The 11203-nt window shown below is 39.9% G+C and overlaps 1 protein-coding gene across 3 annotated transcripts; it reads left to right on the forward strand.

Moving 5' to 3' along the window:
• Positions 1-1266: 1266 nt before the first annotated feature.
• Positions 1267-10833, forward strand: LOC114769937 (venom phosphodiesterase 1-like). 3 transcript variants are annotated; one of them, XM_028963364.1, is made up of 25 exons: positions 1267-1351; positions 1875-1962; positions 2170-2301; positions 2388-2513; positions 3943-4003; positions 4096-4193; positions 4379-4458; positions 4554-4673; positions 4797-4906; positions 4994-5059; positions 5132-5204; positions 7118-7226; positions 7302-7424; positions 7505-7536; positions 7624-7751; positions 7865-7934; positions 8015-8102; positions 8489-8661; positions 8750-8795; positions 8913-9067; positions 9219-9354; positions 9904-9981; positions 10069-10201; positions 10281-10437; positions 10545-10833. In XM_028963364.1, exons 1-25 carry the CDS (start codon positions 1310-1312, stop codon positions 10716-10718), a joined length of 2598 nt encoding a protein of 865 aa, XP_028819197.1. In that variant the 5' UTR covers positions 1267-1309; the 3' UTR covers positions 10719-10833. The 3 variants fall into 3 exon arrangements, with proteins under 3 accessions (XP_028819197.1, XP_028819196.1, XP_028819198.1); XM_028963363.1 differs by having other exon boundaries at positions 4797-5059; XM_028963365.1 differs by lacking the exons at positions 1267-1351; positions 1875-1962; positions 2170-2301; positions 2388-2513 and having other exon boundaries at positions 3946-4018; positions 4797-5059.
• The last annotated feature ends 370 nt before the right edge of the window (positions 10834-11203 follow it).

Below are 11203 nucleotides of genomic sequence, written 5' to 3' on the forward strand. Positions count from 1 at the left end.
ACTCCCACGCATCGCAGTTTATTCTGCTGTTTCAGTTAAGCAACTGATATAGCGAATCGGAATATAGCGAATGGATGCTTTCAGTAACTTTCAACAGGATTCTGTGGACCTTTGTTTTTCTGCCAACCATCACAGCAGCACTTGATAATAATAAGAATTCATATTTGTAATTCCATAAAAAAACACCTTTCAAACCAGTTCAACTTGACTACATAATGGAGATAAGTACCAGATAGGCAGTGTCTTAATTAATAAGTGGATTATGTGGACATAATCTTTTTATAAGTGACTAGCATGTCATACGCACAGCGGGTATGGAGTGAGTGAGGGAGAGAACACATAAATTTGGACGATTCTTCAGAGAGCATGCAAATGATTTGAGCCAAGATTTGATCTATCAACCATGAGGCCAGGACTCTAGCTGCCACGCCACCATGTGGCCCTGGCTGGAAATACTTAATTGAGTATTAAAGGAATATAGTTCACAGAATGAAGGAGGAGTATCGTGATGTATTTGTTTTTAATATATTCACACACTATAACTTTATTTTCTTCAGAAACAGGAAACTAACTAGGAACAGTGTTAATTCTTGGAAGTCAGAATTAACAATGTGCCTTTGCTTTAAACATTCTGAAGAAAACATTTCCAAGGAACCCTCATACACATGCAACAATGGCAGCTTTACAGAGAACTAAACAGGGCTGGTACTGTAGAATAGCACCTCCGGGCTGTCTGAATGGATTAAAGGTTCTCTCCCTTTCAATTTAGATTCATTCAAATGCACATTACAACGTTGCGTTGCCGTGATCACTGAATTGTTTTCAGTGATCACCACATCATAGCCACACTTCTAATGTACAATCCACACACTATTCAAGATTTGCTTTGAGTCGTCACGTGCAAAGTGATAGCAGTACAACATGCAGTGAAATGCACCCGCATACATTTTTTAATCAAGGTAGACATTAAGTACAAGGTAACTTGCATTATCGCCAACTTCAGTTAACTTTTGACTTCAGACTTTTTCAATCGTACTCTTTTTTACATTTTGTTGATCTTTTTATAGTATCTCAAATACCATAATAGTAACTGGGTATGAACACATCCATTATGCTTTAGACACATGTGTTGAATCTGATCGAGACGGTGTTAATAATTGTCAAGACAAAGCACATTATCAAGTCCACAGTGCACAGGTCAGTATACACCTGATAGAAACATGGAGGAATTCCAGCAATCAGTTACCTGTTACCTGTGTCCAGCATCACACATTCACTGCTCGTCAGAACTGGGACAAGGACGACCAGAATGGATTTAAAGGGTTTTTATAAGCATAGAAAAAAAATAATTGTAAGTAATCATTTTGGACATTCTTGTTTATAATGGGCAATGTTCTCTATTCGATGTCCTCTTTAGAAACTACTTTGTACTAAAACGTTATGGCATGAAATTCCAAATGTGGTTAAGAGTTAAATCTGTTAATTTTATTGGAGTTCTATGTTCTTTTTCACCGAAAGTAATATCCACCAATACAGTTTTGGGAACATAAATGGAAAAAATGAAATGGCACATTGGGCACTTATATTCTTGGGTGGCCTTACTTTAGATTAATTGCTATAATTAATTCTCATTACTGTCAAATACCTAAATTCCATATGTATAAGGGTAGCATATTGGACTGTTGATGTGCCATGTTTAGGAAGAAAGTTGTTTAAATTTGTATACTAATCCATGTCGTTCATCCTGGAATAATGCATAACCCTCAGCCTAGTGCTATTCTTAATGAAAAGATATTTTGTGCTTTGAGTAATTTTGTTGCAGTCAAACAAAGATAACTACACCGGTCTGTGTTTTCTGTATGTTTATGCTGTAGATTGCTGTTCTAGCAGTCAGTATAGTAACTATCATCCTAGGGCTGGGACTGGGTCTTGGAATTCAGCTGGAAGACTGTCGCAAGAAGGGTCGGTTGAATATACTTAACAAATATTTCAAAAATAGCAATTCAATTCAGTTACTAAAGCATTTGTGTAGACCAGTAGACAAAAAGGACCTTTTTTTTCATTTAATACATTTCTTAGTCTAATATCATAAGAGAACCGCACTTTCTAAATATTTCTTTAGAAAGCCATTTGTTTTTGCCCATTGTTCCTCCTCTTATGCCATTTCAGTCATCAGTGAATCCTGCAGAGGTCGCTGTCATGAGCCTTATGATAATGAAGCCCTTGGCTGTCACTGTCACCTGCAGTGCAATGCCACCAACAGCTGCTGCTATGATTTCCATGACATATGCTATCAGCCAAGTGAGTGTTGACAGGAATGTCAAGCATCAGTCCTTCACAGAGCATTGGTACTGCAACAAATAAAATGCTCTTTGCGTTCCATATAGCCCAACAGTGGGAATGCACCAGATTGCGTTGTGGAGAAAAGAGGTTGGCAGAGAGCAAATGTCACTGCTCTGATGACTGCCTGAGTGCCAGGGATTGTTGCACAAACTATAAAAGTGTCTGTGAAGGTGAGTGATCTTTCAGAAACATTTTTGATGGTTGGTTGCAGCTTAGGGATCAATCATCTTGTGTGTTTAAAGGTCTTCTCTTTGGCTCTTGATTTCGCCTGACTGTCACAGTTCACAAACAAGCAATGTTAATCAATATAATCAATACTAATAAAGGCAATGTTTTATACACACACACATGGCCTCAACTATATATGACTTATTATTAGTCAAAATTATTAGCCCCCCTAAACATCTTCCCAGTGTTTGAAGCATTGATTACACTAGATATACTCAAACATTCACTAGTGCTATTTAGTAGCTTTTGGTATATTTTGTAATATAAAAAAACATTTTTAAGCTTGCTTTATATTTTTGGTGTCAATGTTTTCAGCCCTTACCAGAAGTTTAAATAATCCTATTGGGCATTAAATCCCCTCGCCTTCGCCACGTTGTGCAAATGCATCCTGTTTCTCGTGACAATAGAAAAACATTAATTTGCCCCCATGTAAATGTTTGCTTTCAAACCACACGTACAGTAATTAACCAATGAGCTTCGAAACTATTTGGCCTACTAACAAATCCTGCAGTCAATTGGTTTCTTAATAACATTCAATCAGCATAAAGAACAACAGGGCACTTGAACACATGAGTGGGACTACTGTCACTCACATTGCCAAAGACAAAGGAAAACAGTCTTGAGCTCAGAAAGAAGATATTATAGGCTCATGCTAAGGAGGAAGGCTACACTGCCATCTCCAAGCGATTCACAGTGTCCAGAACTGCTGTATGTTGCATAATTGCCAAGTACAAGGAGACAAATTCTGTAAAAAAAAAAAAACCTGGCTGTGGCCGCAAGCGCATTATATGGATTATTTTCAGCAATCTGGAGAGGAAAATAGTCAGAGATGTAAGCAATGAACTCCAGGCATCTGCCAAGATGATTGTTGCTGACCTGGCCTCTTCTGGAGTCAAGGATGTTTGAATGTACACAATAGTGAGGGCTCTTCATCGTGGTGGACTTCAGAGCCATCATCCCTCAAGAACCCCTTTACTCAAAGAGCCCGGGTCTTCCAACAAGACAATGACTTCAAGCCAGAATCTGTGGCGGGTGCTAAAAGCACAACACACGGTGACACTTTGAAATGTGCCCTCTGCTTTTAACCACCACCCTTGGTGAGCAGTGGGCAGCCATGATAGGCGCCCGGTTGCTCAGTGGCACCTCAGTGGTTCGGGATTCAAACCGGCAACCTTCTGATTACAGGTCCGTTTCCTTAGCCGCTTTGCCACCACTGCCCCCTATATATTAAAAAATCATTTATGTAAATGTATCAATGTTTCGTAGGTGGATCTTCCTTTATTTCAGAGCTACTTTAAAACATTGAACTGAGTTTATTCATGTTTGGAGATAAGCACGGCTGTTGAAATTCTGCCATTCTGTCCGATGTAGGCGACACGCAGTGGGTTGAGGATGAGTGTGTGGACATGGTCGGCGATGAATGCCCTGCAGGGTAAAGTTTATTTCAGTAAGACATTACTACCATTATCCTTTTTACCGTGTTCTTTATGCCATGTTAGAACCTTAACCTCTCATTTGTCCCAGCTTTAAAAAACAGCCGATGCTTCTGATCTCCTTGGATGGACTCCGGGCAGAATATTTTCAAACCTGGAGCTCTCTTATTCCTGTCATGGACAAAATTCGTGAGTGACAGTTCTCACGAAGGAATACGTGGGAGAGAGACTTAGCTCCTATTCGCTTCCAGCTTCTACTGTATGACTTTTACTACTGTGCTTAAATCTCCACCCATGTCTCCCAAAATGCAGTGTGGTTGCCATTGTAAATTGAAGAAATTGTGTCTGAAATGTCCTCTGTCTTCTCCCCGAAGGAAGGTGTGGTACATCTGTTCCGCACATGCAGGCTGTATTTCCCAGCAAGACCTTTCCAAATCACTACACCATAGCAACAGTATGATTCCATTAACATCTAATCATGTTAACTTAATCAACAGGATTTTGTGAACGTATTGCTGAGGAATTGTTTTATCTTTTTCTGCTCTCTAGGGTCTTTATTCAGAATCCCATGGTCTGGTTGACAATAATATGTATGACCCTGAGTTTGATGCCTATTTCAGTCTGTCCAACAGTGAAAAAGACAATCCAAGGTGGTATCATGGTCAGCCCGTGAGTCTCCACCTCTCCAATACCTCTTCTCTATGACCATTTAGGCTTTGGTCAGCCATATGAATTTAACAACACAAAATAATGGACAATAATTTATACACACTGCTGCACATCTTTCACTAGATCTGGCATACTGCTAAATATCAAGGCCTCACAGCTGGAACGTTCTTCTGGCCGGGATCTGATGTTGAAATCAATGGAAGTTTTCCTAACATATATGAAAAATATGATGGGTACTCTATGTCAAAACTGACACACACTGTACATTTAAAAATGGTATATATGGATTTTTGGATACAATTCTTATGTTTTAATTGTAGAACAGTGCCTTTTGAAATGAGGGTCTTCACTGTTCTGAAATGGTTGATGTTGCCAGATGACCAAAGGTAAGTCAACGTTAACTGTACTTGTACTGTAATGCTAAATGTTGCACAATTAACTTTTTAAAAACTTTGCAGACCAGATTTCTACACACTGTATCTAGAAGAACCGGATAAGTCTGGCCATAGCTATGGTCCTGTTAGTGGAGGGGTAAGTTAAGATTAAACTTTTTGCTCTCGTTTTTTCTATTGCAGCAAATGAAGAATGTGGTTTAAAGGTTATTTATAATCTCTCAAAATTATATTGTGAGATGCAAGATACTGTAAAATGACTCTGACACTGGATGAGTGAATTTTCATCTTGGGTGTGTTGACATCTAATTGACTAGCTTCTGTAACACTGCAGGATGTGTTAGTTGTTCCATCTACTGTGTTGTTATGCTGCCATTTGACTGAAGGAAATGCATTTAACAGAGCAGAAAGGAAAGATCCCCACAAAGTGTGAAGTGAGAAAAATCCTACAGATTTGCTGGATGAAGCACCAGCTTTGCTCTCATTACTGGGTTTGATGGCTGTTGCTTTGTCCAGAAGATGTTGCCTGTTATCAAGCGCCCTTTTTTTATTTTTTAGAAATTTTTCAAAACCTAACCTGCAATAACTCCAGGCAGAAGCAAATACATGTATTTCAGCTCCTGCAGGTTGGAGTTGTAATGAAAGCCTTGTGGCAGACTGTCCTACATGAGAAAAAATGGCTTATTAGTAACAGGCCTGATTGCAGCTCCTGCCGCTGACTGGTTTGAACTGCTTGTTGTTTTCTGCCGCACAGATGTTTTCCTCTTCCTCTAAGTAAAACCAGAGCTTAACCCATAATGGATTTTTTCTGTTGTTGCGTAAGAATAAAATAATCCTACAATTAGCCCTGCTTCATTGTTTGTCATCAGCCAATTTTTGGCATTTATCAAGTGTAGTATAATTGTTATAGTGCACATTAATGATTCTCCAGTAACAACAATTAGATTTTATCAGGGCTTCAGAGTGATTTTAGTGTAGTGTCCATGTTAGCTTTAGCATTAGTTTAAAATGGCAAGGGGGAAATTTGTCCTAGAAAAAGGAAGGAATAGGGGTGGTTGAGGTGGATGGAGGAACTTGTTTGAAGTCAACTTCTTCTTATAGGTCTTAGTGGTCCAGTAATACTGTATCTAAAGTCTCTTTCTGAAATTCAGCCTTTTGTCCAGTCCCACAATGAGAATTCCCCAGGACCCGCTGTATCTGTGTCTGTAGCTTTGAATGCTAATGAGGAGGAGGAGAGAGGCGAGAGGAGGGGGGGAGCAGCTGATAGAAGTTGAAAGGGCTTTTGTGGAAATGACGTCATCAACTCCATTCACCAACCACAATGTTTGCCACAAGTCATATCGGCGTTTTTTCCAGAAAATTAACCCGCTGAGTCTTGCATGATTGAAGTAAAAAATACATTTTGGGATTTTTGGAATTGAATTTTTTTTTGGAATTTGAATTTTTATATCCAATAACTTAGCAACTGCAATGCGTTGCACGTTTGGAAGCCATGATGTTCATGGAGATGATGTTTTAGGAGAGGGGTGGGATATTCTCTGGGCAGAAAAAGCATGAGAAACGGGAGGTAACTTTTCTCCTTATGATCGCATAAGGGGACAAATTACAGATCAGACCATCTGAGATGCTGCTCTCTGAATGGTGAAGCAGAACGGCAAAAGCATTCTTTACACCTATTGCCATTTCTAGCTACTGCAGGACCAGAGGCAGGCTAGGGGAACTCATATTAATGTTAAATAATCTCACACAGTGAAATTTTCATGATTGGGGACCATGCAAGGGAGAAATTCTCTTGGTATAGAGTAAGGCAGGTCTGTTCGAGTGGGGAGTAAAACATGCTTGTTTCATAAGCTATAAAGAAGCATTGCAAATCTTTTCATCTGGCATATTTTTGTCTGCCTCTTTCTTATTCAGTAACAACATGGAACATGTTCAGGGGTTAAATTAGTTCACTGGTGATCAATAAGTGCTGACACTCTTGATGAGTACTATTGATGTTTAAAGTCAATACTGTCATTAATAGATTGCTGTATGTGATTTTCTGTCTTTCAGTTGGTGTCATCTCTCCAGGGTGTGGACAAGATCATTGGCCAATTAATGAACGGTCTCAAGCAACTAAACCTGCAAAATTGCATTAATATCATCATTGTCTCCGACCATGGTAGGAATCTCAAACTTATCAAAATCAGTTGAACTACGTTTACCTTTTGGAATATGATCTCATCTCATTTGTAAGGTATGGAGGAGACTAGCTGTGACAGAAAGGAGGCACTTCAGAATCTAGTTGGGGACACAAGTCACCTTGAAGTCAATCAGGGTACATTTGGGAGAATAAGGCCGAAAAATAAAGAACAGCCTTGTAAGTTTCTTCCAGCTGTCAGTTGTTCATGTACCATAACCATTAGCACTCGGTCACTGAATACAGTATTTCTTCAACAGTTGATGAAGTCAGACTTATTGCCAACATGACTGTAAGTTTGAAAAGATTATGTTTAATTCTGTTATTCACAGGTAAAAATAAATAAATAAATAAATAAATAATGTGTCATTGTCCACAGTGCAAAAAGCCAGATCAGAAGATCCGACCCTACCTGAAAGCCCACTTGCCCAAACGGTTACATTATGCCAACAGCAGACGCATTGAGAATGTTACAGTTCTGGTCAGCCCCAAATGGCTATTTGAACGGTAAGTTACAGCAACATTAACATTTCACTCCCTTACACTAAACAACGCATTCCAGTTCATTAAGGTTCCACCAGTGCTACATGGCTGCTTGAATTTACTCTATGATTCCGCAGATGTCCAGGCTGCCTGACATTCTGTTCAGGTGGGGACCATGGGTATGACAATGACATATATAGCATGCAGGTGAGCATTTGAATGTCTGCATTAAAAATCCAAAGCAAGTCCAATGCATCCCATCTACTTCCTGTTCCCATCTCCCGCAGTCTGTGTTTCTCGGCTATGGCCCGAAATTCCACTTCAGAACTCAGGTGGATCCATTCTCCAATGTTGAGCTATACAACTTAATGTGTGGTAAACTGTTCATATTCTTTAAATTGTATTTTATGTGATGTTTTGCTGCAAGTAAACTGGTAAAATGGTTTTCACTAAGGTGATTTATGTTCAGTATTAAATTCTTTGGATCGCACTGACAAGGGAGTATAAAATCATTTGCCAAACAATGTTAAATGAGTTCCAGTTAATATGATTCACATGTCCATCCTGACAGTGAGGCATAAGTGTGGGGCTTGTTCTTTCTGTTGGTGTGCAATTATTTCTGTCACAGAGAACACAATCCTTTTAGCTATTTTCATAAACAGATCATAAAAGGGGAGGATAATACTGCCCACGATAGGTATATATTTAATGCAATGTTCCAGCAGTTATAGACACTGCTCATGACAGAACAACTCTTTCAGACATATTGGAGATCTCCCCAGCTCAGAACAACGGCACTCATGGCAGTCTTAACCATCTGTTGAAGACACCCTATTACAACCCACAACACCCAGAAGAGAAGGTCCCACCTGGGCAGTGTCCTCTTTTGAGTCTCAACCCCAGTGACACACTGGCTTGCAACTGCACAGCTCTGGTAGAAGTCATCTCCTCACGCACCGCATTGCAATGTAGACATATTCATTTGTACAAATCTCTAATATGATCTTCGTTCCATTTTACAGGGGGACTTCAATCCCAACACGCATTTAAATCTGTCCGAAAGTGAAGGTAATGCAACTCACGCATCGAAGCAATCCAATGTTATATAAAAAAAAGGGCTACCTTATTCAGAGCGCCTTAGTGCTAGCCTCGGCGTGATAGACATGTTTTTTTTTCACACTCTAGTGTCTGCCATTGAGAGGAAGCACATGCCTTTCGGAAAACCAAGAGTACTCAAATTGAAAGATGACTATTGCCTGCTTCATCAGGAAGGGTTTGTCAGTGCCTACAGCAAGGATTTATTCATGCCCATGTGGAACTCCTACTCTTTGGACAAGCCTGTGAGAAACTTTTACTCAAGAGAAGTTTAAATCAGTGTTTTTCCACTCTGAAATGTCTAAATAAATTTGGAATACACAAATGCGCTGACACCCTACAGTCATTAAATGGGCTTTAAATGGATTAAAAAATGATCCCGTGTCACGCCTGCAGGAGAATCCTGACCCTCTTCCTGCAATTATAGAAGACTGCCTGAGAGCTGATGTGCGTATTTTGGCTAACCAGAGCCAGAGGTGTGACCAATACGCAGCGACAAACAGCATCTCTTACGCCTTTCTCTACCCTCCCAGTACGTCCAGTCTGCATGGCAACAACTGACTCTATGGTCTTTGCTGATGTATAATTTCATGTTTGAAGGAGGCGAACAAGCTAAACTGTGTAGAAAGTAATACCAAAAACTAAAATACAGTGCAGGTCAAAAGTTTGGACACACCTTCTCATTCAATGTTTTTTCTTTATTTTTATGACCATTGACGTTGGTAAATTCTCACTGGAGGCATCAAAACTATGAATGAACACATGTGGAGTTATGTACTTAACAAATGAAATAACTGAAAACATGTTTTATATTCTAGTTTCTTTGCTCTGATTACTGCTTTGTACACTCTTGGCATTCTCTCGATGAGCTTCAAGAGGTCGTCACCTGAAATGGTTCTCCAACAGTCTTGAAGGAGTTCCCAGAGGTGTTCATGTACATAGTTTTGATGCCTTCAGTGAGAATATACCAATGTAAATGGTCATGAAAATAAAGAAAACACATTGAATGAGATGTGGTGTGTCCAAACCTTTGGCCTGTACTGTATATCATGGCCGTTTTCAATGTGCCTCATTTTCCCAGGCTTAAACAAAACAGCGGAGGAACAATATGATGCGCTTACTATGACTAACGTGGTGCCCATGCTTCCACAGTTTAGAAGTAAGTGCTTGGACATGTTCACAGTCACACCTTCATCCACTCAGCGCAGAGCAAGCAAACCATCTAATCAATCTCCCTCTTTCTCAGGAATCTGGGACTACTTCCAGGCTGTCTTACTTAAGAAATATGCAATGCAGTATAATGGCATTAATGTGGTGACTGGCCCAGTGTTTGATTATAACTACGATGGTTTATATGACACTGTGGAACAGATTCAACAGTAAGTGCTCCCTCTGTTGTCACTAACAGCACACATCAGGTGTGGGACCGATTCCTGATAATCTTGTGTTGCTCTACAGACATGTTCCTGGCACAAACATACCAGTCCCCACACATTATTTCATGGTTCTCACAAGCTGCAAGAACATATCTGTTCCCATGAGTTTGTGCTACCAGGAACTCCAGACGGTTTCCTTCATCGTGCCTCACAGAGCAGACAACTCAGAGACCTGCAATGTAAGTAGCATATAAATCATGAATCATTTGATATTTCTATGGCCTAAAGTGCACAGGTGAGATGATACATATGCACCTCCCAGAACTGTTCAATATGTTTTCCAAAGAGCTCGGAGTCAGAGTCTCAATGGGTGGAGGACTTGCTGTGGTTTCACCAATCACGAGTGAGGGACGTCGAGTGGATCACTGGCCTTGACTTCTTCCAGGACAGCATCCGACCTGTTGCAGAGCTCCTGAGAGTCAAATCCCGTCCGACTGCTGCTATTCACAGAATGCCCTGAAAGCGATTGCATTCATTGTGTTGATGAATAATATGTTAAATATGCGGAAAAAGTCCCAAAATCAAAAACCTTTCAAACTGAATGGAAAACATAAAAAAAACTAAAAAAACTCAAAGAATAGAGTGGAACTTACTTTGTCTCTCTGAACCTCTTTAACATGTGTGATCTAATCTGTTGTTTTTTTGTACTTTTTTTTTTTTAACAGAGGAAATTGGTCGTGTAACGTTTTAAACCCAAAGCGTTTCTTTAATTTTCTGATTGCATCTTCACGGTCAAGGGAAATCATTTTTCCCACAACACACACAACAGGGGCAGTGGTGGCGTCATGGACTACTGATTAGGGCTGACCATATGATGTAGCACTACCTCGATAAAGTCAGCAGCCCCAGAATTCTGCATCTGACCATCTACTAAACCTTCTTTCATTTGCAGTCCTGTTGACTGAGTAAAAACAGAACATCCTGGACATAATGTAATGTATGTTT

This window comes from Denticeps clupeoides, chromosome 20 (assembly GCF_900700375.1).
Source record: "Denticeps clupeoides chromosome 20, fDenClu1.1, whole genome shotgun sequence".
Taxonomy (NCBI): domain Eukaryota; kingdom Metazoa; phylum Chordata; class Actinopteri; order Clupeiformes; family Denticipitidae; genus Denticeps; species Denticeps clupeoides.